The sequence below is a fragment of the Fusarium falciforme genome, chromosome 4, assembly GCF_026873545.1.
Source record: "Fusarium falciforme chromosome 4, complete sequence".
NCBI lineage: Eukaryota > Fungi > Ascomycota > Sordariomycetes > Hypocreales > Nectriaceae > Fusarium > Fusarium falciforme.
In genome coordinates this window covers 4,585,044-4,610,823 of record NC_070547.1, presented here as the reverse complement: position 1 = coordinate 4,610,823, position 25,780 = coordinate 4,585,044, and the positions used below count along the sequence as shown (strand labels likewise).

General features: G+C 52.8%; 7 protein-coding genes across 7 annotated transcripts; 4 read left to right on the top strand and 3 right to left on the bottom strand.

Annotated features, from left to right (window-relative positions):
- Positions 1–661: 661 nt before the first annotated feature.
- On the bottom strand, positions 662–1,462 carry NCS54_00611600 (Hypothetical protein; the record flags this gene model as incomplete). The annotated part of the gene is made up of 2 exons (XM_053151589.1): positions 1,001–1,462; positions 662–952 (listed from the first exon to the last, which is right to left on the bottom strand). The coding sequence occupies exons 1-2, from the start codon at positions 1,397–1,399 to the stop codon at positions 662–664; spliced, it is 690 nt and encodes a 229-aa protein (XP_053007564.1). The 5' UTR covers positions 1,400–1,462.
- A 1,200-nt stretch (positions 1,463–2,662) lies between these two features.
- On the top strand, positions 2,663–4,536 carry NCS54_00611500 (FAD-binding FR-type domain-containing protein; the record flags this gene model as incomplete). Its single annotated transcript, XM_053151588.1, has 2 exons — positions 2,663–2,808; positions 2,856–4,536. The coding sequence occupies 2 exons, from the start codon at positions 2,663–2,665 to the stop codon at positions 4,534–4,536; spliced, it is 1,827 nt and encodes a 608-aa protein (XP_053007563.1).
- Positions 4,537–4,843: 307 nt separating this feature from the next.
- Positions 4,844–5,551, top strand: NCS54_00611400 (Hypothetical protein; the record flags this gene model as incomplete). Its single annotated transcript, XM_053151587.1, has 3 exons — positions 4,844–5,077; positions 5,131–5,372; positions 5,422–5,551. The coding sequence occupies exons 1-3, from the start codon at positions 4,910–4,912 to the stop codon at positions 5,549–5,551; spliced, it is 540 nt and encodes a 179-aa protein (XP_053007562.1). The 5' UTR covers positions 4,844–4,909.
- A 3,543-nt stretch (positions 5,552–9,094) lies between these two features.
- Positions 9,095–9,631, top strand: NCS54_00611300 (Hypothetical protein; the record flags this gene model as incomplete). Its single annotated transcript, XM_053151586.1, has 2 exons — positions 9,095–9,325; positions 9,371–9,631. The coding sequence occupies 2 exons, from the start codon at positions 9,095–9,097 to the stop codon at positions 9,629–9,631; spliced, it is 492 nt and encodes a 163-aa protein (XP_053007561.1).
- A 339-nt stretch (positions 9,632–9,970) lies between these two features.
- On the bottom strand, positions 9,971–11,811 carry NCS54_00611200 (AA-permease domain-containing protein; the record flags this gene model as incomplete). Its single annotated transcript, XM_053151585.1, has 4 exons — positions 9,971–10,010; positions 10,057–10,206; positions 10,254–11,539; positions 11,596–11,811. 4 exons carry the CDS (start codon positions 11,809–11,811, stop codon positions 9,971–9,973), a joined length of 1,692 nt encoding a protein of 563 aa, XP_053007560.1.
- A 2,496-nt stretch (positions 11,812–14,307) lies between these two features.
- Positions 14,308–18,105, bottom strand: NCS54_00611100 (Hypothetical protein; the record flags this gene model as incomplete). The annotated part of the gene is made up of 3 exons (XM_053151584.1): positions 14,308–17,086; positions 17,136–17,837; positions 17,966–18,105. The coding sequence occupies 3 exons, from the start codon at positions 18,103–18,105 to the stop codon at positions 14,308–14,310; spliced, it is 3,621 nt and encodes a 1,206-aa protein (XP_053007559.1).
- Positions 18,106–19,741: 1,636 nt separating this feature from the next.
- NCS54_00611000 (Hypothetical protein) lies at positions 19,742–24,908 on the top strand (the record flags this gene model as incomplete). Its single annotated transcript, XM_053151583.1, has 2 exons — positions 19,742–23,117; positions 23,170–24,908. 2 exons carry the CDS (start codon positions 19,742–19,744, stop codon positions 24,906–24,908), a joined length of 5,115 nt encoding a protein of 1,704 aa, XP_053007558.1.
- Between the last annotated feature and the right edge of the window lie 872 nt (positions 24,909–25,780).

Below are 25,780 nucleotides of genomic sequence, written 5' to 3'. Positions count from 1 at the left end.
AAGTGCAAGAGAAATTGTTTGAAAGAAAAGCCAAAGAGAAGGGAAAGGGTGAGTCAAGGCTGAGTTTACTGACATTGACAATTGCCCTGCAACACAAAAGTATAGAGACTCGACTGAAGCCGAAAGGTTCAGCGCTCAACGGTCGCGTACCAGATACAAACAACACGGGGCTCCTAACTCAAAAAATTCACACAAAGCACAAAAGACAAGAGACAAAACGATCCATTGGAGCACAACAAACGGACTCAATGGCGTCGCGATGGTCAATTGAACGCACTTCAACAACCACACCAAGCTCTGGATAGCTTCAGTGAAGAGTTGAAGCTTTAGAGAAGAACCCCTCAGCGGTGTGAATTCTCGCGAGAGAACCAACCGCGCCGCGATAGCCATTGTCCAATGATCCAGGGTGCTGTGGAGAAAAACGTGGGTGAAGGAGTGAGACGGCGTGGATCATGGCCGGAAGGGGTTTGGTATGGCGTTGGGATGGCGGTTAAAGAGTTGTGCTTATGAATATCGTCATCGCATGTTGAGGCGATGGAAGTCATATGGTGCTGGTGGTAGAGCTACGGGCACGTTGCAATGAGACAGCCAGTATCTGTCAAAGACCCATTTCGAATTGTTCGCTTGCAAATACGAGTACATTCCATTCATTAACTCCCATCTAAACCATCAAAGCACCTCCAGCAAACGCCATGGCAAGCAGAGTGATGAACCCAGCACCACTTGAAGACCACGCCTGCAGAGCCGCAGCAGCATCAGCAGACTCGGTGGACGAGGCCGCCGAGCTGGTGGCAGAAGAGCTTGAAGAACCCGTCTCAGAGCTGCTGTTGCTGCTGTCGCCGACGAGAGCTTCCAGAGCCTTGTCGTCGGTGAAGTAGGCCTTTACCGAGGAGGCGTTTCGGCACTCGCTGGGGGGCTCGGCCTTGCCCTTGACAAAGTTGGCGGCGATGCACTGTTGAACGTTAAAAACGGTGGTCATTTTGGGCGAGGAGATACGTACCTGGTAGAGGAGACCATCGACGGCAGAAGAAACAACATTCACCCATCCCTTCTTGCCAACATACTTTTCCGGCACGGTAACCTGAGGCTGGCAGAAATCGCCAAGACCACTCTGCTGAACAATAGGAAACAGCTGCTCCCAGTCACCATCGGCCTTCTCGTCCGTGGTGACGCGGAACAGCCAGTTGCCCTGCTGATGGGTAGAGCGGACGGCGATGGCCTCGCCGCCGACGTGAAAGTCGACGAGGTCGGCCTTGGAGAGGTCTGGAGTGAAACCGCCGCAGGGGGCCTTGTCTTCGTCGTCGTCCTTGAAGCCGATCGAGTCTGGGTATTTGAGCTCGAAGTGGGCGAGGGAGATGCCACAGAGGGCGGCGGCGGAGAGGAGGAGAGAGGAGCGCATTGTGGTGGTTTTGGAAGAAGCGCTGGAAAAGCAAGGTGGTAGGACGCGAGAGAGACGAGGATGAGAGGGAGTTGGTGATGCGAGATGAAGGTGGGTGGCTGAGAGTTTTTGTAGCTGCGGAAATCGGCAACAGAGGCTACTGCAGTGTTGGCAAGTGCCTGAGAACGGGTCAAGCGCGTTAGTGGCTTCAGCTCGTTAATTGACGGGACAGGAGGGAGTGTGGTTCATGTTTGACGGGGCAAGGGTGTGCATCATAATTGCAGCAGTGAATTGGTCTGGACTCGGTTCTCGAGGTCATCATGAGAAGTACGTCATTGAGGCGACGAGAAGACATGATGGCGCCAATGGATCATGTTTATAGATGCGTCAGTTGAGGAAGTATTCTGTGCATCTATTCTCTTCAAGCCTCAACATTCTCTGGAAGTCACCATCTACATCTCAATGGCCATGGAATACAAGCGACTGCAAGACACAAGCGAAGCTCTCACAAACCATCCATCGTCAACCTTGATGGTGGAGGCCGTTACCCCAAAGAAGGACACCCCTGCAAAGCCGGGGGCTAAAGCGCAGGGTCCAATCAAGAGCCGCGTGCACGGGCCTTGAGGCTGTTTGAGCAAGTTTCCCATCTCTAGTGCAAGAGTGAGGGCATTTTCCTTTGCGAGAGACTTGAAAGAGTCTGGCTTTTGGCTCGGCTACACGGCATATTTACAGTAGAAACACGGATGAGACGGATCAACTTATCGTGGGAAAAGAGGCGCAATATCGACTAATTTTGGTGGATTTTTACCCGAGTTCCTGGTCTTTCACGCTTGTGTTTCTTGCCGTGGCCAATCCGCATGGTCTAGATCCAGTGCCAATATCAGACACGGCTTATCAAATTGACCACCATCTTTCGAGACTGTCTCGTCCCTCGCGGGGTTCCTTCAAGTTACATCCGACATCAGCACTTCTCTTCTACGGCTCCTCCGTCTTCCGTGTCTCGTCGTTGCTTACCACCAGTCTGGCAGCTGAATCAACCTGCTCAATCACTCTCACTCACTCACACAGTCACTGCTCGGCACATCACCCAGCCGAGGACAATTGCTACACTCCCCGCAGCGGTCATGAACAGGTCCACAGCACAATGATTATCTGAGAAGCATCTGCATTTGCGCTCCATCTAGACCTCTTCAACCGACATCACACCTTGCTTTCAAGACGCTGGTCGTCCCCGCGTTGCAAACGACCACTTCTATCCCTGGTTCAAGTCCATCATAGCCCACCATGGATATGGACCACATGCATCATGACCCCGGCCTGGGCATGGAGACAAACTATGCCTTTGCCCGGGGATATTGGTACTCCATCGCTGGCGTCGTCGGTGCCCTCGCCGCTGTGCGCGGCATCAACTACCTGGATGCTCGACAAAGGTGAACAACACCCTCCGCTCTCTTCCGTCTCAGACTGACTCGAACAGACTAAAAGCATGTCGCGATCCATCAGTCGACCATCCTACCCGACCTCATGGACCTCTTAGCCAGGCTTGGGCCACAGCAACCGCCATAATCCGCGAGATGGGCCATCCGCAGTACTACATCCGCCTCCGCGGTCTTCAATGGGCTACACCACTTCCTCTTGGCCGAATATGCGTTCTCGCTTGCTACTGGGCTGTCATCGTCTACCTCATGAGCTGGAAGGTCTCCAAGAACGACGTATACTACTGGGAGCGCATCGGATATCGCAACGCCTGGGTAACTCTCACGCAGTTCCCATTACTATACCTCCTCTCGACAAAAGTCAACGTCATTGGTTTCCTCATCGGCACCAGTCATGAAAGACTCAACTGGCTGCATCGCTGGGTTGCGCGAACCATGTTTGTCACAGCGACGGTCCACGGCTTTCACTTCTGGACCATGTGGGTTCGCGCTGAGTTCCTCGACTATGCCCTTGAGATCATGCCGTTGGTCAAGTACGGACTCGCAGCCTGGGCGATACTACTCTGGAACGTTGTTACAGGCATCGTGCCTATTCGGAGGCTTTCGTACGAGATTTGGGTTGCTCAGCATGTCCTGACCAGCATCATCATGCTGTGGTTGTTACACAAGCATATCCCTGCAAACGCCCGGTGGTTGCTATGGATGAGCATCTCGTTTCTTGTGTTTGACCGCGCCATGAGATGGATACTCTTACTTTGGCAGAATGTCCGCATTCGACCCAATGGGTCAGCTTGCCAGGGGATGAAGCATCTGGGACACCAGGTGGCTGCCCGAGTCGTCGGGCCTTCAACAACTGTCATTACGATCAAGGATGTTCACTTTGAGTGGAAAGCTGGCCAGCACATCTACCTCTGGCTTCCTCGTCTGGGACCTTTTGAGGCCCATCCTTACACCATCGCCTGCGCACACAAAATCGAGGGCACATGCTGCTGCAACAGCATACAGCTGGTCGTCCGGGCGCATAACGGCTTCTCGAAACGAATTCACCAATACGCGACCAAGAACCCATCATCAGAACTCACGGGCTTCGTATCAGGGCCCTATGGTGTTCCTCCGCGATGGGATATTTTCGAGACGCTGGTGCTCATTGGGGCATCAACCGGAGCGAGCTTTGTTATTCCCATTCTTGAATGCGTGGCCGACGCACAAAAGGTCAACTGTACGCGAAGAGTAGAGGTGGTGTTGGTTGCCAGGACATCAGAGGAGATCCAGTATTACGTCGAGAGGGCCGAGGAAGCAGGGCGAATGGTGAGGGCCAAGGGCGTGACAGTGAGCATCCACGTTGCAATAACAGGAGCCAGTAAACCCATTGCTTCACCGGAGCCTCAAAGCCAAAGCGACTCGGACGAGATCCAGCCTACAAAGACAGGCTGTTGCTGCAGCGCCCCGTCAGAAAAGACGCCAGACGAAAAGGCATGTTCCAGCGACTCCTCAGCAACGCCAGATCTCATGCGCCAATACACGAGTCGACCTGATATCGAGGCCCTGATCCGTGAACCCGTGGAGCAGGCCTGGGGCGAGACGGGGGTCGTTGTCTGCGGCGGGCGAGAGATTGTCGCACGGACGAGGAATTGCGTGAGCCGCTTAAGCGACGAGAGGGCGGTGCACAAGGGGACAGGGGCTCAGGGAATTGGATTGCATGTTGAAGAATACTCGTTCTAACAGGGATGTTGTTGATACTGATATCATGGATATCCTGGGACGTGCATGTTAGAGAATAGCACTGAACACGTAACGACAGCTTAACAGATAATGATGAAACTATCTACCGAGTACCAGCCTCTCCCATTTACCAAACAATTCAATGTTTGCTTCTTAATTCCAGACCAGCCTGGAATGCCTCCCTTATCCACCCACCTTGCCCCTGCCAGCTGCTCCCGTCTCTGATTGGCTGCACACGTCTAGCGAAACCTCGTCCCCTCTTTTTGTTGTTTCCAGCCTCAATCACCCAAAACAAACCTCGGCCGGCTTCACCTACTTTCAAGTCTTGACCGACTTCTCATCAAATAAAATAAATGCCCGGAAGAGATCGCTCATGCCTCCTCGTCGAAGGCAGCGTCCTCTGCCGAGGGTGTACGCCCTGCTCAACGCGGGCGTGAGGCTGGTGGCGTGGTTGACTAGCCTTGCTGCCGTGCTCATGCTGGCGTATGTGGGAAAGGAGTGGCCATCAAAGAACCAGGTCGTCGTCGCAGGCGCCATAGGTGTAAGTTTTTCCTGAAAAATATGTGTATTTCTCGCAAGACTAACACAGTGTAGTGTGCCATCGCCATGCTCAATGATAGCTGGGACATGCTGGCCACCACCGACGCCTCCATGGTAGTCCCGCGCCTCGCCGCGTCACGAAGAGTCCTGCACGATCTCTTCTCCATGGCTCTCTGCGTCGGCGGCATCATCATGATGTGGGTATCAAACATCAGCCTCTCACCAGAAAAGACGTCGGAGCAGCGTCGTCAAGAGAAGTGGATCATGATGGCCCTCTGGACCCTGATCGCCGTAGTGTACGTTTCCTCCCGTTTTGATTTGCGTTCATTGCTAACGGTGCGGTAGCGGGTGGAGGTTGATCTTTGCGGTTTGGGGATGTGTGGATTGTTCCGGTGATGCTAGACGGGCAGCAAGAAGAAGACAGAGACGACGAAGGAGGAGAAATGATCCTTGGCATCAGATGGGTATACTATGACGATGCAGAAGTAATGAACGACAAAGGGAGATATGAAAAGGACAGGCATCGACACACGCGGTTACTCAAAGACAGCTTTTTTGACGACAACCATCAGATATCGGCGTTTTGCATTTTGAGCATACGACTGGCGGTCACGAGAAACGTGATGATATTTTCGAGACAGAGAGAAGGTAGACTAATATTACGGTTGAGCTTGGTCTCACATCATTCAAAGTGCTAATCTCTACGACCACCTTCAAGCTGTTTGTTGCACTTTGGTCTACTGAAGGGCAAATCATGGCTGCCTAACAAGCAAGATGGTTCTCAACACAAAGGCATCAAAACAAACGGCATTTAACACGGCAGGCGGCAGCATCTAACAAGCTTTTTCAGGTGCATGATACACCAACAAACCTTGTTCGCAAATGGTCATAAAAGGCGGCCTACTCTCCGTTCTAGCAATGTCGACAACTTCTACCCTCAAGGCGTCTTGATCCATCGAGATGGGGACGTGACAAGGTGAATGGCTTCCTACCTGGGTGCCTATGAAATGCCCCTGCCTGCTCAAAAGTGGTGACCAAGTTTGTGTCAGGAGCGAACAACGTTGGGCGAATGATGAGCGGAGACTCGATCGTGACCTCGAAGACACGCATTAGGTTGGCTCTGGCCATCATGGCACCTTGTTACATTCACCAAGTAACGTCACAACACGCCAAATTCTACTCCACGTGGGATCCTGGAACAAGATCACCGCTACGAACCGTGTTCTTTGTTATTGCGGCCGATGGCTTCTTTGGACCTGTCGCGTTACTCAACAACAGTTGACACTGCGACGTTAGGGCAAACCTTTCTCGGAACTCTACGAGCAGCAACAGCAACAGCAACAGCAAAGACAACGGCTATCTATTCGCTCAGTTATCCCATCAAGGGCCGGGCTTCTGCTATAATAAAAAAAAAAAAAAAAACATCAACACTTCACAGCATCATATCCCAATGCTAACACTGTGGAAAAGATGACGGCGTTGACAGCAACAACACTGGAGAGCATACCTGTCATTGTGGACTTGCGTTTCCAAAAGAAGGTCTCAGCCACAGCAGCAACAACAACAACAAAGAGGAGGATGATGGCGACAAGAGCAGCGACAAAACAGGTTGTTTTGGGATTGAATTTTGATGCCGACATGTGTTGATAACTATGCCTTTTGCTATCGTGGCTGATAACCTCTTTGGGGACATTATCCAGATCAACTTCAACAGCATGCGCGCGCACAGCTGCTCAGATCACCCGGTGTGCCCTCCCACTCAAAGACCACGACTCCGAGGTCGTCAATAAAGGTCGTGACGCAGTGCTCTCATGATACATGGCCCTGTTGCGGTCGAATCACGAAAGAGACAGAGATCACTTCCGACAAGGTCACTCCCAACGAACCAGCCTATTAAGCTTACTGCACCCAAAGAAGCTCTTTATACTTTTCAGGCCCTTTTCAGACCTTCATGGGGTCAGCGGGGCCCCTTCTTCGCGGCCAGTCAAGCATCCAGAACCGATCGTGATCCGCTTCCATCAGGGCAAAGACAGGTGGCCTGGGTGTCGGCCAGGCCCAATCCGAGAGCTCCCTCCTCTTCTCTTCTCCAATAACCCTGGCCGTGGTGCGTGTACCGGGTACCTCGGCGGTAGCTGTTATCAGCGGGCCGGGATGGGAAGTGGGAATAGGTTGCGTGCGTTGCGCTGTCACAGGCCGTGTAAGGTGGCGGTTGGGAGCGCTGATTTCCTATGTAACTACTTGGGTAGGCTGAATACAAGGATCACAGAACAGATCTTAGTTGTCCTTGTCCCTGTTGATGGCTTCACGGCCAGTCAAGCAGCACTTGAGCTCTTCATCCCATAACAACAAGCGCCTTGGTTCCAATTCCACGATTCCATGCCCTGTGGCCAATGCCATAATCATCATTAGCTCAACCTCAATTTACAGCAGCCTGGGTAGGGTTAATGTCTATTCACAGGCACAGTTAGAAGCAATGGAACACGTGTAGGTAGGTAAGAGTTGTGCTCGTACATGACGCGTTAAGTATCAAAGGGCCCATTTCGGGTGTAAAATGACTTCAGTGAACTGGAAACAGGCATCTGACCATTGAGCGGTTCTGTGAAAGGCTACCGGAAGAGCTTTGCTGGGTCATGTGTGTTAACCTACAGAGGTTAAAGGGAGAATATTAAAGACAAGATGCACGAATATGGAATATAACCTCTGTCCCTGCATTGCCTGGTGTTACGCCGAAAAGTAAGGGTTGTGGCTGCCTGTATGCCAGCAAGAACTTGAGCCACCAAAACAGCCATGTGTTACTTTTGTTTTCTTCCATAAGAGCCAGAGGATTCCCTCTGCTTTTCGGGCGACAAGATATGGACATCCCAGAACTATCACCAAGTGTTGATGACTTGCATTGCGCTCAACCTTTGTCGTTGATGCGAATAACCTCAACTCCTGGCAACAAGCTTCATTGGCCATCTCGAACAGCGATTCAATACTATCTACTCTATGACCCATTCATTACCTCTTTATCGCCCTTCGACACCAAGACCCCGGTCCTGTAAGTCTCACGCCCACTCAGCACAACATCACGCTCACATACCCAGCCGCCACGATCATGCCTCGCCTCTGTAGATACCCACGTCCAATCGTAGACTGCGAAGTCTACTCCAACGAACCATACTCGTTGGACATTACATCCGAGTACACGAGACGCCCTCAAGAAGGCCTCGAGACCATCTTCACGGGCTTCGGCTCCACGATCAAGAACTTTGTCAACCGCCATCGCTGCCGTCGCAACGAGGTACTCTCGGTGACAGTCCGAGTGACTCTGCGCAGAGTCACGATAGGAGCTGTCATCAACCTGCCTGCGCCGGTGCCCGGGAGGGGGAAGCACACTCGGGTGTTTGACTACACCATCTCGGCCGAGGGTAAAGAGTACCCCCTGAGGCTGTGGGTTAAAACTTCCCGAGGACAGCTTCTAGAAGGTGAAGACGGCTCCGGTCCTCAAGAGCCCTGTGCCGAAGATTACTGTAGGGCTTCATTGCACTACGCGAGGTGGATGGTGGAATCTTTCTACCAGTTTTCATCGTGACTGGGTTCGGCAATGACATTCTCTGGCGACATTGTTGTAATAGAATAACTCGCCATATTGTAGTGGCTTCCATTGTTGACTTCTCGACCATGTTTGTCCTGGATGGCTCAAAGTCATTGTGGTCCCGGCTTGTCATTCACCGAACGGGCCCGTTTGCTATTCACCGTCTTCGTCCCTTTGATACCTTTTATCTCCAAAGATCAAAAGGGATTATAGCAAACACCAAATCTTTACAATGCCTCAAATGGTCCGTGATGGTTGTCAGCACTTCGTTCGACTGGGTTTGATTCGTATATAAGCCGATCATGCTCCTCATATCGTCCTTCGAATCGAGAGAATTCATACCATCAATCAACACCACTCTTACCACGAGTCAACCTCTTGAAGGTAAATATCACCAAGTGCTCATCTCAAGACACATCACTAACCTCTTCCCAGATCAAAATGTGCCAAGCCGTCCGCTACGTCTACCCCGGCTGCGGTCACCCCATCCGCCCCGACTCCGACACGTGGTATCTCGAAAGATGCCGCATTGCTCACGACACAGACAGTAACTGTTGGCTGCCACACAACCTCCCTCCCGAGTTCATCCAGGAAAGAGTGTATCACGGCGAAGGTCTGGCCGAAGATTGCGCCATGTGTCTGTCCTTGAGCGCCCTTGATGATGATGACGCTGTTCGGGCATGGATTGAAGGAACAGACCCCTCGGAAATGGAATAGGGCTCATTCTTCGAGAGGGAGGAGAACGACGACGACGATACGGGAAATGCCACAGAGCAAAACACTATGCAGAGATCGACAGAGGCAGATACCTCGGCAGAGGAGCTTCGTGACGCCGAAGACTTTCGGTGGGCGATGAACAAAATGATTGAGATGGATAGCGATGCCGGGGGAGAGACTCCTCCTCCTGAGGACCGAAGTTTGGGTTCAGCGAGCATGGATCTTGAGGGCAGCGAGCCTTCGGAGATGGAGTATCATTGAGCGTCCTAGGAATAAAGCTTTGAAGAGCCTCCTTCAATCACATGAGGCTTTCGATGAGCGAAGCATCTGACTCCATTTGGCATTGCCCCTCTGCATAACCTACAAACATTCCCCAGAGTCATCTTCCGTCAGTCACTAGTTATATAGATGCTTGTTCCCTTGATCCAAGGATTGCCGTGTTAGAAATTGTTTTTTGCGTTGAGTGTTATGATCCGAACATGCCCCCAAAGGGGTCGTCAGTTGATGAAAAGTCCATGGGAGTCTGGCACTCTCTGATATTGCCTATTCAAAGCATCTATATACCAAGGCCAACGTGAGTTCCTCCTATTTCCAGTTTCTTTAACCAAAGAGCTTATCCAGAATACGCTCAAACGTTGTCCTATCATCTGTTAGCAAAACACTCCTCGGCAATTCACGGTACTCACTTTGGCGGTGTCGGCACATAGTTCTCTTCATACTCTCGCACCTCGTCGAGGTTCTTGTAGAGATCAACCTCGTGTGGCTTGTGAATCTTGGTCTTGTGGATCAACTTCCAACCAACGTACATCACCGGGAAAAGACCGACAGATGTGTACCTATAACATCAGTATCCGAACTCGTCAACTTTGGGAACTTGACTTACGAGAACAGAAAGTCGGGCACGTTCCAGTATCCCTCAAAGGGCAAGAACACGGTATACCCTCCCACGAATGTCATGATAAAGGTACCCGTGAGGCCATAGTACGCCGCAAAGGGCATACACCACGCCTTGTAGGGCAGCGTGTCTCGGCTGATACCCTGCGCTCTCAGAGCACGTCGGAAGCACAGGTATGTTACGCAAATGCATGAGAAGTTGATGAGCTGCGAGGCCGTGACGAGCGAGACGAACCAGTCCAGGACCACGGCCGTGTTGGTGGACAGCTGGAGGAACGAGAGGAGGGCGATGAGCAGGACGAAGATGACGCAGTAGATCGGCACACCCTTTCGAGTACAGGTGGTTAGGAACTTCGGGGCCTTTCCTTCGAGGGCGAGGCCGTAAAGAGATCGCGAAGCACAATAGACGTAAGAGTTCCCGGCGGAAAAGGCACTCAGCAGGACCATGGCATTAACAATGTGAGGCAGCACATCGATTCCAAGACGGTTCATGGCAACCACGTAAGGTGAAGCTGCTGCTCCTGGCTTTCCGTTCGTAAAGGCGTCGGTCATCTCCTTATCGTCGTAAGGAACCAGGATACCAACACAAAGCGATCCAAGGACGAAGAATGCTGTGAGACGGTAGAAGACAGCGTTAAAGGCCCGTGGCATGACCTGTCGGGGGTTTTCTGCCTCTCCAGCTGCCATTGAGACGTAGTCAGGGCCTGCGATGGTGAAGGAGGCCTGGATGAGACACTGCAAGAAGCCCAGCCAACGACCCAACGCTCCGTCGTAGTAGAGCGGCTTGAAAGCTCCCGGATTCTTCCAATAGGTGAATCCAAACGAGTCCCTCTGTGGATTCGCGCCCACCATGACGAAGAAAGTAAACAGGATGAGGCCGACGATCAGTAGAACCTTGCCGAGGGCTGCCCAGAACTCTGTCTCGCCGTACCAATGCACAGCCAGTAGATTAATAGCAGCGTATAGAACAAGAACAATGACGATAATAGCAGCGGTTGGAACAATATCGCTCCAGAAGTGAATAATCAGGTTACAGGCCACGACTTCGAAGGGGACGAGGGCAGCTTCGAAGATGAAAAAGTTCCAGCCCGCTGCGAATCCAAAGGCCTCGTCGACGTAGCGACCCGCGAATCGGATAAACGGCGACGAGATGGGAAGGTAGGTCACCATTTCGGCCATGCAGAGAGTGATGGCGAGGATAAAGGTACACCAGATGGTGAAGGCGAGGAACAAGCTGGCCGGACCGCCGTTCAGGAGACCCTTTCCGATTTGAACCTATAACTGCATAAGCTCTTGAACTAGGGGAGGAGATATTGCTAGTATCTACGCACATAGAGGGCAGTGCCAATGGTTCCACCGATGCCAATCAGCTGAATATGCCGCGACTTGAGCTTTCGGTGAGTGGCATCCTTCTTGGTGCCATTGTGGAACGACGAAGCATTCAGGTCGTCGGCGAGTGCAGGACTAGCCCCAGCTTCCTTTTCGCTCGAGAACTTGTCGTCTCCAGCAGGGTAGGCCGGCGGCGTTGAGTTGATGGCGCCAGACATTTCGACCTGGATCTAGTCACGTCCAACTGGTAGGATTTCTTGTAGGTTATAGTGAGCTCAACAGGATTGCCGACTCTGCTTCAGCGTATGGACTTGAGAAGTAGTGAAAAGAAGGCAACAACAAAGTCCATAAGCTGCGACACAGGTTCGAAGCTGTGATCCCCCTCACCAATTTGGCGATAAATCCTTTAGTGTTGACGATCAACCTTGAAGCTCGGTCCAAGGAGAATCAGAAGCTTAAAAAGAGGAACAAAGAAATCAAAGGCCCATCTTCAAGTTCCAGACTTTGCGGGCCATCGCGCGGCTTTTAAATGCAAAGGGGGGGAGGGGACCCGACCTCCCGTCTTTTACACATGATGCAACACCAAGTTTTTTCGGCAGTGGCGAGACAAGAACTGATAAAAAGTCCTCATGGAACAAGCACTGAGACCATGGATGGCTGCACAAGAACCCAACACCTCTTCAGACGCAAGTGTTCAGCTCCCACAGCATGTACTTGTCTCTAAACCAATTGGATCCCCGACATCGAGTCTGACCATCCCATCTCGGCTCACAAGGGATCCTAGATCATGACGAGGTTTTTCCCCTCGGGGAACCCCATTCGCCTGGGGCTCTTAGCACAGCCCATCCTGTGCTTCCCCCCACGGGCGATTCCTTCAAATCTTTCTTCGTTGGGCTCTTGCGATGGTAGCGGTTGGCTCCGTAGGTCTTTTTAAACCGACGTCCAAAAGTTCCTCAAGAGCCTCCTGCTTGGCGCCAACACACGGGATGACGCCCAAGCGCAAGCCACGACGGAAAGCCTCAGTCTTGGATGCAGTTTGACACAACGATATCACGAATCACAACCTCGGCAAGTCGCCGAGTATTGGCTCTAGCTTGATTCTCTCTCCACTCTAATGCCCTTGCTAGTCTCTTGTTTCCTTCCCTCCCCCTCCTGCAAGGTAATGAATGGCCTGGTGTTTTTTGCATCCCTGCGCAAGTCGCGTGCAGATATTACTCCAAGAATCGATGAACTTTCAGCTTTCTCAGTTTACCACGCCATCTTCGACGTTGCAACGCATGCTTCCAACGAGCTGGTTCGCCATGCCTGTGACCAAATGCCCGGGTCTAGATCACGCTCATCCTTGCCCTTCGGCTTGTCAAGAATGACGAGAGGGAACGAGACCCACCAAAGAACGACTCCATCGCTTCGCTTCACATGGATGCGGCTGCTTTTTTGTCCCAACCACCATGCTCTACAACGTAGTATTGATAGTCGCGGCCAAGGATCCATGATACCCCTCATGGATTTCAACAAATAGATAATAACTCAGTAATCAGTTATCTAGCAATATCTCACGTGCGACTCTTCTGAGCGTCCAATGCATGGCTACTTCTCTGTTGAGCGCTTCACTCGCAATGATAACCACTCTTCCTCACATGTTGAGCGCATTTCACACCCAACACAGACATGGACTTGAAACAAGACACTCAGATGGATTGGCGCTACACCGTTGACGATAGGCCATACCTGTCGATCCAGATATTGATTGCCAGAGCCTGCGAGGGTCGCCGTTGTAGCGTCGGCGTTTTTCTTGCATAGCGGGCAATTCATGACTCGGGCCCTTGAAGAGCCAATTGATCGAGCAGTTTATTCTGTTGCCTGGACCGGGGACCAAGGATACTCGACAAGGGTGCATCAAAGAGGAAGCTGTTTACGGCATCCCCGCTCTTATATTGATGTGGCGTCTGGAGGATTTGCGCAGCCAAGGAAACGGATCTGCCGTTGTTGGAATAGAGTTGCTCCTAGATACGGTTCAGCATAACGATGGGTAGTCTAGTGGATCTAAGCATGCCATACACTGGTCTAAATCTCCTGCTATTTAGTTGAATATTGCCTAAAGTTAGAGGTAATCGCTCGAATCATTATACGATCCCTTTGCTTGTCGATATCCGCGTGTTCTCCCCTCATACCATGCTCGTTCTCAAGCGACTGCAAAGAGACACGCTAATCTTGCCCATCGTCTGACTGTGGAGTGTCATCGACACTTCCGTTTGGTCAAAAAGAAGAAAAGAAAATCATATTAGCGCTAATCTTGAGGATATCTCGTTGGTGGCCATGTGCCCATGTATGTAAGCTGCAAACCAACAACCAAGCATCACCCCCCGCTCGACGTCACCAACACCAATTCCAGAGACCAGCATCCATTCGCATTTTCCTCCCCAGTCTTGCTCATGTCCCGTCTCGTTGGTTCCGCACTCACCGGCAGATGACCTGCCTTCGGTGTCGCCGTGAATGCACCTCAAGGGTTGGGAATCGTAATAGTACAAGTATCCATGCATGAAATCCAAGTCCCGTCAGTCGCGCCTCGTCTTCATCCTTGTTAGTACCCGTCTTTTGATTCCATTCTCGTCTTTTCCTTCTCCCGTTCATGGCATTAAACGATCGTCATTTCAACTTGGGTATCGTCCAAAAGAGTGTCTTCGTAGTTGTTCTTCTCCAACAACTTGTCCTGTTTACAACTCGTCCTTTGCGTGCTGGAATGACTCCTTGACGGCTTCGGTAGCCTGGCTGGCAGCGCTTCCGACCTTCTCGCCCACAGACGACGCAGCTTCGTTTGCCTCACTAGCAAGGCTCTCGACGCTGGCGGCCGCCGTGGCGTAAGCAGCCTGGAGTCGGGAGAGCACACTCTCGGTAAACGAGGGCTCCTTGCCACTGATGAGTTCAGAGACAAGCTCGCTCACCGACTCGTATTGCTTAGCCGCCTCGGCTGATGCAGTCACTGCAGATGCTGCAGCTGCATCCGAGGCAATAGACGCCTTGTCCGCGACGGCGTCGGTAGCCGCGGCTGCATATGAGCTGGCATCACTCCAGATGTGCTCATGCCACGCAATCTGAGTAGGCTCTCCGTAAACCTGGCCGCTGATCTGCTCAACGATCGTGTTCCAAGACTCGGCAATCGCCAGGCCTGCACTAGAGATCTGCTCGCTAGCAGCATCCACAACAGAGGACACGGAATCTTCAACAGCCTGTGTGGCCGACTTAATTGTGTCACCGGCGGCCGAATAGGCAGATCCAGCTGCATCACCAGCAGCCTGGGCAGCAGAAGCGGCCGACTCCCTCGCCACAGAGGCAACAGATGAGGCAGATCCAGCGAGGTCGGTAGGGGTAGGAGTGGCCGTCAGAGATGAGAGGGCAGAGGAAGCTCCAGCAATAAAGCTAGCGTATCGGTCCTGGGCAATACCAAGACCAGCGAAGTAGTTCAACTTGGCCTGCTCGTAATACTTCTCCATCGACGATGACGGAGTGGGCGTGGCGAGACCCATAGCGATGAGTGCGCTCTGGTACTGGATCTCAGCCCACAGACGGCCCTCGTTGAGTCTCTGAGTAGCGATAGACTCGATGCGTTCCCAGTCAACCCAGTTAGGGATAGTGGTCGTGGCAGGGAGTTGGGTTGCCGTTGTGGCAGCCTCGACAGCATGGTTGAGCTTATCGCCAGCAGCTGAAACAGCCTTGTCGTACGCCGATGAGACGGATGCGAATAGCTGTTCGTGGACTGGCTTGGGAGTACCGTAGATCTGGGCAGACACGACAGACAGAGCACTTGAGTACTGCTCAGATGCTCGAGAGACAGCGGTCGAATAAGCTGCCTGTGCTGCGTCGGTGGCACTGGCAATATAATCTGTGTCCACGTAATCCTCGAGGACGACTTGTCGGTTGGGGACTTCCTGAGCCGCGGCGCCGAGGAAGGCTGGCTTGACATGCTGCTCGTTGGACAGCGGCGTCTCGTCGCGATGCGTTAGGGGGTCCTCCTCGATCTCAACGAGGGGCTCGTCGTCGGCCGGGAGAGGATCTTCACTACCGTTGCTGACTATCGAATGGGTGTCACCCATGAGCACTTCAGACGCTTCCGAAGCAAAGGGGGTCGACGTACTGCTGTCTTCTGGTTCTGCGTCCTTTGTGGCCGACTCGAACGTCTCTGAAAGCTGGCTTGAGACCTCTTCAATCACACTGCTAGCAGACTCGGAGGCTGATGAAGCCAGGGCCTCTTCGGTCTCGGAAGCTTCGTCCGCAATGCTGCTGACGCTCTCCTGTCCGTCAAAAGCGAGGCTGGAAGCATCGCTGACTACCGACTCGATCGACTCGGAAATAGCAGAGGAGGCCTTTTCGATAACATTCGGTTCATCGTCAACAACCGAAGAAACCTCTTCCTTAATGGGCTCAGCAATAGACGACACAAAGTCCTCCAGGTCTTGCTCAGCATCTTCGGCTTGAGAGGTGGCTTCTTCAGCAGAAGCGGAGAGGCTGGAAACAACGTCATCTTCGGCAGGGGTCTGCTCGTCGGCGTCCTTGGACACTTCGGCCTTCTTGGCCGCGATGGCTTCCTCGGCAGCAAGCTTCATCGCGTCGCTGTCAAAATCATCCGACGAATCTCTGGCCACAACCTTCCAGCGGGCAACCTCCTTGAGCCGAGCAAGCTCCTTGGCAGCCACAGAAGCGATCTCCATGCCCTCATCCTCAACCTGCGCAGATGCGTCTTGCGCCTGGAGGAGGCTGGGGTGCGTGACGATCAGCTGCTTGAGTTGCTCGGTCCATTCGTTGAGGGTGCTCTTGAGCTCATGGTACTTGGCCCAGTCCTTGTATGTGACCCCATCAGTCCATGCCCACCTCATACCAATCTGCTGGAGGGCGAGGTTTCTGGTCTCGTCCAAAAGCTGGAAATGAACATCGGCAACGGTAATGACGGTCTCCTGAAGCTCCTTCTCATAGTTCTCGCGCCATTGTCGAATGGCCTGGGCCTTCTTCTTAATGGCCATGCCGGCAGATCGTACCGCGGCAACAATCTTCTCGTCTACATTGTCAGTGTTCTCATCGACCGATCCAGCCAAGGCCGAGATCTTGATCCGAAGAGCCTCAAGCTCAGAGGCAATCGTAGACTCGAGGTCATCAAATAGCTGTCTGCCAGTGATCTGGACATTCTCTTCGATCATGCGCTTCGCAATCTCGTCGACACGTTCTTCCAGGTCATTGGCACCCTCATCAGCTTGAGAGGCAAACTTGGTCTGCCAAGTCTCCAGGTCATGGGCCACCATCTCTCGGGCCTTTCGTCGCTTCTCGCTCTCGTTCTCGGCGGGGGGAGGTGCCTGCACAGGGTTGATGTACCCCTGAGTGACAGACTCGGTCACAGGCTCGGGGCTCTCCGTAGCGACCGGGACCTCAGAGGATGTCTCGACAGAAGTTGTGCTCTGTGGAGAGGGCCTCTGGAATGACGAAGTAGTGGTATCCGTGACATAGCTGAGAGACGTAAGTATGGTGCTTTAACAAGGAACGCCGAGCATCTCACCTGGTCGAGTAGTTATCGTGGACAGGCTTGACCTTGGTCTTGTAGCGACCCAGGCGTTCACCGATACGGACGAGCTGAGGTTCGACATTCTGAACGTAAACGACACGAATGTGCGGCCAGACGCTTCTGTCAAGGAAGGCATAGGTCTTGTTCCAAGCCCAGTAGGTCGTGGGAAGGGCGGTTCGGACGGTGAATTCAGAGGCTGCGTCATAACCCTGAACCGCATATGGCTGCACAAACTCGTAACCCGGTCGCAAATATTCGTAGTAGACTTGTAGGCCGTTGGTGCGAGCAATGTCGTAGTAGGGGCCAAGGGCCTCTCCGGCCTGCTTGACGTAAGGGCCAACAGTTTGGTCGTATTGCGCCTGCGCAAGACCCTGGTACTTGACAAGCTGAGGCTGACCATTCTTCTCCCATTGAGCCCAAACATAATCCTGTGCCTTCTCGGCCCAGGGAGCTCCGTATTGGATCGCATATGCGCGAGCGGGTTGCCACACTTTGCTTTCAACGGTCTCGTAGTACGGTCGGGCGACTTCGACGTAGGGCGCTGCATAGTGGTCGTAGTAGGGTTGGACATGAGGCGACACGGCGTCCTTGATCTGGAAATAGGGTTTGCAAATGGAGGGGGAGGTCTCGCCGCAGGCTTCAAGGGACGAGGGGCATCGGAAGAGGACGGTCAAGATGGCAGCCCACGTTGCGAGTCTGAGGGAGTACAAGTTAGTTATCAGCTAATCGAGATTCAGAGTGCAAAGATGAATTGACGCTGATGAAAGAGCGGCCAGAACAAAGCTCGGGCGAACTGGCAGCGATGACGCGCAAACAGGACATACCTTGCGACGACATTGAATGTCCAAGCCAAGAAGCTTCGTCTCTTCTTGACAGCTCTTCTTCGGCCGGCTAGGGGCTTTCCATTCGCCATGCCGTTGGTGTGGCCGTTGCCGTTCATGATCGAGCCGGCGGACTCGGCCATGGTTGATAGAAGCACGCGCTGCGGTCAGGACGGTTGATGACGGGAGCTTCCGAAGAGGGGAGCAAGCAAGCCAAAAGATGATGCAAAGTAACAAGTTTGATTGTGCAAAGTGGCGCAAAAGCGAACGACTTCAGATGAAATCCGACTCGCGACGGGAGAGACGTATCCAGCCCTTCCTGCCAGTCAGTTTCACGATCCACGAAGCCAAGTTGGGATTTTTCGGCCAGCGAGCGACTGGACTGGGAAGCTCGGGGTGAGGTGCTTACTTTTTTGGATAGGCTGCAGGGGGTCAGTCCGGCAAGCGTTATGGATCTCGGGACAGGAGCAGGAGTGCTTCTGCGACGTGACTCGAGACGAGGACGAGACGATGGGCTTAAACGTGCAACACAGACGGTCACTGGTGTGAGTTTCTTTGACCCTTTATTATTTTTTCACCAGGAGATGAGCAAGAGGGCGGGAATGATGGCAACACCTGAGCTGAAGTCGTTGTTCCTTGGTTGGAATTGGAGGGCACCAGCGCATGTACAGTGGTGTCATCAGTTCCCCCACCAGGTTTTAGTGGTTCGCATCAGCGCGGCCTGGCACTTTTAGCGGCTTTTGCTCAGCGATTTGCAGCCTGTCCTGCATCTTCGAAACACTTGATGGATGGTTGCGACGTCATGGAGAAGCACAGAAGCTTGCTTTGGTCCAGATTTTCTGTGGCATCATGGCTCTTTGGGATCAGAGAGACGAGATTACAGACATTGATTGGTTGCTGTTTTGACTGGAATGCGGACACTCGTGAACTGGAGGTTGGGGCAACCTGAGTCTTCTATCAGGACTCCAAACATGGAACGTCAGGGGATGCCGTGATGGTGACGACGGTTATTTTAACGTGTTTTACCATCGAGCCTCGGCTCCGTTCCCGTACCATTAATTCCAATATTAATGATTCTTCAAAGTAAAAAGAGCTATCTTGAACAAGTACAGATCCATCGCAATCGATCATGCCCATCACGAATCTCCTGGTTCAGCTTCATCATGCTTTCAAACGATGATCATTTCCCATGTGACACGCGCCTCTCGGTCCATGACATCAGCTGCACACATCAAACTGCCAGTGTTGCCTCTGACACGTGAGAGTTCACGGAAACCAGCGGTGTCGGATTATCTGCTTCTCCGAAGCCTTGTTCGCCGTTTCGGAACTCACGCATCGCATTGCGTTGGGGCTGGATTCCGCCAACCGTCCCTTTCTCCGCCGTGTTGCGCCTTGTGGGGTCGGAGTGGCGGTACTGTAGTTGCAGCCCAGGCCGACAGCCACTGTGGAATTATTAACCACCACGTCTCATCACCTCTATTTTGAGGCCAACGACTACTCCCGGTCACCTTGTCGACTCTTCACTCTCGACTGAAGAGACACATGCTCACCGGCTTGGCCGACTGCATTGTCGCCGCCATTTCACTTGTCAGGTCACCTTTTCTTGCCTCCGTGTCCCATTCGCCGCTTCGATTCCCCGGTCTTCGGTCCGCTCGCGCCCCTCGAACATCCTCTTGATCGGCCAGCGCATGGTTCTCCCAACAATTCCTTCACAATAAGCCCCTCGTGGGCGCGATCGATTTCTTCTCGAATCGCCATCGCTGAATATTATTTGCCGTCATGGAGGACCTCACCCCGAGCATGAAGCTCAAGGGCCTTCACCGAGCCGCCACTCGATCCGACGACATGAATCAGAATCAAGATGCTGCACCTGGAATTTGTCGAATCTGCAGAGGGGAGGCGACTCCGGAGGAGCCTCTCTTTTACCCGTGCAAATGCAGTGGTAGTATCAAATATGTCCACCAGGACTGCTTGATGGAGTGGCTTTCCCATTCTCAGAAGAAGTACTGCGAGCTTTGCAAGACGTCGTTCCGCTTTACCAAGCTGTACGCGCCTGACATGCCTCAGTCCCTTCCGGTACACGTTTTTGTTGGACATTTGGCCAAATATTTGTTTCGGAATGTCTTGGTCTGGCTTCGTGCTGCCATGGCCATCAGCGTCTGGCTATGCTGGTTGCCCTATTTTATGAGATCCATCTGGTCATTTATGTTCTGGGTCAGCGATGAAGGCTTTGGCAACACTTCTATGCTCTCGCGCAACAATGAGACTACGGATGCAGCACTTCAACTGGCTGCAGGTCTCGATACCGGCACATGCCCCGCGAGCCCCCTCTTTGCGCCCACGACGACATCTGCTTCAGCCGCCGAAGCCCTCCTGGAAACCCTCTCTGGCCAGAATATCTCCGAATTTTTGATGCGCATTCTCCTAGGCTCGTTGGGAGTGCCCGTCAGGTTCGATCGATCCGACTCGTCTCTGGAATCCGTCAATGCCTCGTTGGAAGCTGCATCGATTGGCACAGCGCCACCTTCATTACTTGGGGAGGTGGCTTTCTTGAACAACCTCACCCGGAACCCAACGCTTAATCGGACCGTGATTTCGGTTATTGAGGGTCAAATCATCACTGTCTTGGTCATCATTTGCTTCATTCTAGTCATCCTGGTCAGGGATTATGTCGTTCAGCAACAGCCCGAAATGAACATGCGCGCAGCCTTTGCCGGCCCCGAAAACCCCCTGGCAGCCCAAGAACCCATGCTTGTCCGGGCTGAGATTGCAGAAGACTTGCGGGGTCCCGATGAGTCGGATGACGAAACTCTGGATGATGGGGAACAGCCTCATGTCGGTCCCGATGAAGCTTTCGCTGCCGAGGTCGAGCAGGTTGCTAACATACGACTCCTCCGTCGAGCATCATCCGATCTTCGCGTTCCTCCGGGAATGATTGAATCCGAGTCTTCTCCTCTTGAGCCTCGCCCTATTGAGGCTCGTCCTGTCGCTCCAGTTGCTGCTGAAGAACCCTCTACTGTTTATGACTACATGCGCATATACCACAAGGCAGGCGGCGAAGCTGAGAGAATCCTGCAGATCATCGAAGAGGAAGGGCTTCAGGACAGACTTGCATACTGGGTGGACGTTACGCGCCGATCCATCCGGGATCGAGAAGGCGGACCCTCTGACGTTGCCCGACATCCAGAACAAGCTGATGGAAGAGATCACCCAGAAAGCCCAGGTTCTACTGCAGCAAGCTCATCCAGAAAGGCCTTCACCCCTCCCTCTGAGGAATTTCCTATCTCCTTTGACGAAGTTGGCGATTCGGCATCCGGAAAGGGGAAGGATAAGGAACCGCTACCCCCTCTTCCTGATCAGGATTTCGAGATAGACCCCTGGACAGGAGCCTTGTCACCAAACCCTTCTCGTCCGCGTGCCGTATCTGACGGCCCTCAGCTTCACGACACTATCAATCCTTTGGCCAACAACAGCTGGTCATTCGCTGGCCTCCCCCAAAACCCCGAGGATGGGGGTTCTTCATCCCAGGCCCATGACCAGCCCCAGGCTCGTGGCCCGTACGGCAAGTTCAAGAAATCCCGTTCTGGGCCAAGAAGCGACGTAGCTGTGACGGGATTCGATGAAACTGATGAATCCGATGTACCTGATGAGCCCGAGCCATCAAGCGTTCATGACTTTCCCGAGTTCAGGGGTCAACAGGATCAACGCCTTCCTCTGGATGACCACCACCATGATAGACGAGAAACTCCGGACACACAACTGCCTGTCCAGGGTAATGCTGCTGCTGCTGCTGCTGCTGCTGCTGGACAGGATGATGGCCCGGCACCTGGCCTTGTCGGTAGGGTAACCGATTTCATGTGGGGCGACTTGGACGAGCAGCAACACGCCCTTCAAGATCTCCATCACGCCGACGACGATATTGGCAACCTTCGAAATGATCTTGATGATTGGGAATTTGATCTTGACGACCTTGGCCGGGACGATGCCCCCGTAGCCGGCGGTGTCGACGACGAGCCCGAAGATCTCGGTGATGCCCAAGGACCCGGTCTTGACCAAGAAGCTATGGAAGAGTTGGAAGACTTCGAGGGCGTTATGGAGTTGATTGGCATGCGCGGTCCTATTGCCGGACTCTTCCAGAATGCCATCTTCTGCGCCGTTCTCGTCTCGGTGACAATCTTTGCTTGCATCTTTGTTCCTTACAACATTGGACGTGTAAGCGTTTGGATTCTTGCCAACCCCATGCGCCTCGTTCGCCTGCTTTTTGAGCTCTCAAAGCTTCTTCAGGATGCTGCTGTTATGGCCGCCGGTCTGGCCTCATGGGTTATTTTGAACATCATCGACATGTTCACCGGTATCATTGGAGGCTTCATTGGATCCCAAGTCCTATCAGCCAGAAAGGCTGCCTGGATGCTATGGACGAGCGCCGGGTCCCGAGTTTTGGATTATGCATTTATGGACTTTCCCATGTCCGCCTCGGAGATGCAGAACTTTTCCGCCATCAGTCATGGCGCTCTGATTGCAGTCAAGCAGAACATTGGTGCTGTTTTCACAACCATCAGTGACTCGGTGGGCTTCATTCTCGGCGGTGGTCTTCTATCAACTGGCCTATCTCTGGAGACTATCACCTCCGCAGGCGACATGGTCTGGTCCAACCTGCTCGCTCTCTCGTCCGCATTCCTGAACCCGAACTTCTGGGTCATTGATCTTAGCGAACCTGATGGGCCGGCTGTCATCAATCCCGTCCTAGCCTACTGGTCTGGGTTGGATCGCTTCTGGGCCATCCTAGCTGGCTACGTGACGATTTTCTTCGCCGGCGCCATGTACCTGAAGCGAGGAAGTCCATTCTCGAGGGGCCACATCTTGCAAGCTTGGGAGGCGGGTGTCATCGACACCCTGCATCAGGCCAGTGGCATCATGAAGGTCATCATGATCATTAGTATCGAGATGCTCGTCTTCCCCCTCTACTGCGGTCTCCTCCTCGATGGTGCCCTTCTGCCCCTGTTTGAGAACACGACCTTCAAGTCTCGGATGCTCTTCACCTATAACTATCCTCTGACCTCCGTCTTTGTTCACTGGTTCGTTGGCACTGGGTACATGTTCCATTTTGCACTGTTTGTGTCAATGTGCAGGAAGATTATGCGCCAGGGTGTTCTCTGTAAGTCCCCCTTATTCTTCAGCCAAATATCTCAGAGCTAACTTTGCAACAGACTTCATTCGTGACCCGGATGATCCCGAGTTTCACCCTGTCCGCGACGTCCTAGAGAGGAACCTAATGACACAGTTGAGAAAGATTCTCTTCTCGGCATTTGTCTATGGCGCACTTGTTATCGTTTGTCTGGGAGGCGTTGTATGGGGTCTCTCCTACTCCGTGCCTGATATCCTCCCGGTTCACTATTCCTCCAATGAGCCGGTCCTCGAGTTTCCAGTCGACCTCCTCTTCTATAACTTCCTCATGCCGCTTGCAGTTAACTTCTTCAAGCCTGGCGATGGGCTCCACGCCATGTATACGTGGTGGTTCCGGACATGTGCGCGCAGCTTGCGACTCACTTTCTTCCTGTTTGGCGAGCGAAGAATCGACGAAGAGGGAAGCCTCCATATTGGAGCTGACCGCAGGTTCCGAGAACTTCCCTGGTATAAGTGCTTCTTCTTGGAGCTGAACCACAAGTATCACGTTGTTCCCAAGACCTGGACAGACTTTTTCGACGGGGGTGATGCCAAACCTAGGGCTCCTCTCACCCAGAGCGAAATCCACGCCCTCACCCGGGCGAAGAATCGTTTGAGAGACGCCAATCAGCTGACCCAAAGTGGTCACTTTGTTCGCGCTCCAGCCTCGGACCGTGTCAAGATTCCCAAAGGCAAAAAGGTGTTCCTCGAGGTTGACGAGCGCGGCCGGAGAAAGGACAAGCAAGACGACACTGATCTGTACGCCGGTCCTCAGTATCAGATGGTGTACATCCCTCCTCACTTCCGCGCGAGAATCTTTCTCTTCATCTTATTTATCTGGGTGTTTGCGGCGATCACTGGAGTTGGCTTCACCATCATCCCGTTGGTGTTTGGTCGACGAATGTTTAAGATGCTGATCCCGGAGCACATCAGAACCAACGACATTTATGCCTTTAGCATCGGTGTTTACCTCCTCGGTTCCCTCGCTTATCTGGTCTTTCACATCCGAAGCGTGTGTTCCAATGTGCAGCGCGGGGCACAAAAGTCTTGGGAGTGGCTGGCTGCTGGAGAGATTGGCTGGCGCACCGCTACTGTCCTATTGCGAGGAGCCAAGCTGGTTTATGCCTACTTTTTCCTCCTCGTGGTATTCCCACTCCTTGTATCAGGGCTACTGGAGCTATATCTGGCAATTCCTCTCCACACGTATATGTACCCACCTACCGCGGCGTCAGTTCAGGCATCAAGAGAGGGAGGATCCGAGGCAAGCCGACATACAGTCCGAGTCATTCAGGCTTGGACCCTTGGTCTACTCTATCTCAAGCTGGGTGCCCGCATGGTTACGACCTTGTTCGCGGATACTCGACTTGCAGTTGCCGTGCGGACGGTGCTACGGCGCGGCTGGATGCACCCCGACATTGGCGTTTTGACTAGAGCTTTTGTTGTCCCTGGTCTAGCCATATCAGCGGCGGCAATCCTAGGGCCTCCAGCCATCACCGACGGCCTCATCAAGTACGGCTTGATTGCAGGCGCCCGACCTGGTGCGAATGAGCTGGCGGAGGTGGCACGGTTAGCGATTGTGTATCGTCAATCGTACCCAGCCGTTGCACTCACAGCCCTACTCGTTAAGAATACGGTAGGGTTGGTCAAGGTATTCAACGGATGGACAGCCCGTATCCGTGACGAAGCGTACCTGATAGGAGAGAGACTACACAACTTTGGTGCTGCTGCAGCGGGAGCAAGAAGAGTTAGAGGCGCTTGGAGAGCTGGAGGGGCAAGACTATAGAAGATCAGGCATCAGTTGGTATATTGATTTCTATTATTTTACGTCTGTCAATACTTGCATCTATTAATGCGGAGTTGGGTCCCACGGGTTTGGACCCATATTTACAACCACCCTGTACCACAACACTCAAGAGCCCGGACAACCAGAAAGCGGGCCATCACACAAAGCTATTCATGTAGCACCTCTATCATTTTTACTTAGAAGCGTTGGTTTCGGTCCTTTGTATTTTTTTCTTGGAGCGGGCGAGGTCCGTGGGAAAATAGGTAGATCCATCCTTTGGTCAAACCGGTCTGTACACATACAAAAGATTATGCTCTCAGACAACAATGCACACCGCCATCCCTTGAGCTATGGACTTTCGCACTCAATTGAATGTCAACACTAAATACTACCACGTAGTATGTTAATACCCTTGACCAGTAACATGCAGAAATTAAAGACCAACAGCATGCAAGTGTCGGTCATTCCTCGATCTGCCCCTGGAGAACCCCTGGTCTGGGCTCTGTTACATTCTTGGCGGCTTACGCTGGGGCGTAGTGCTAAAAGTATGGTAAGTATGGCGTCAGTATACTTTGGCGGCTTCAATTATTGACGGGGTTATGATCTAGATGTAGATAGTCTGGATGAATACGACTCAAGACCGTGTCCTATTTGGACAAGTCTGAGCCCTACGTGGACAGAGCAAAAGAAAGTACGTGCGCTTCGGCAAACATAGCGGGCCGCACTCAATTCCTGATGATACGGCAAAAAGCAATTGTGCCCCTGGCACATCAAGAACCTCTCTAACCTCGTCAGTCCTCACTTGATACCCATTGACAGAACAAGGGGAAAATTGGAAACAATGGAACAAAGGTGGCTTGAAGTGCAGGAGT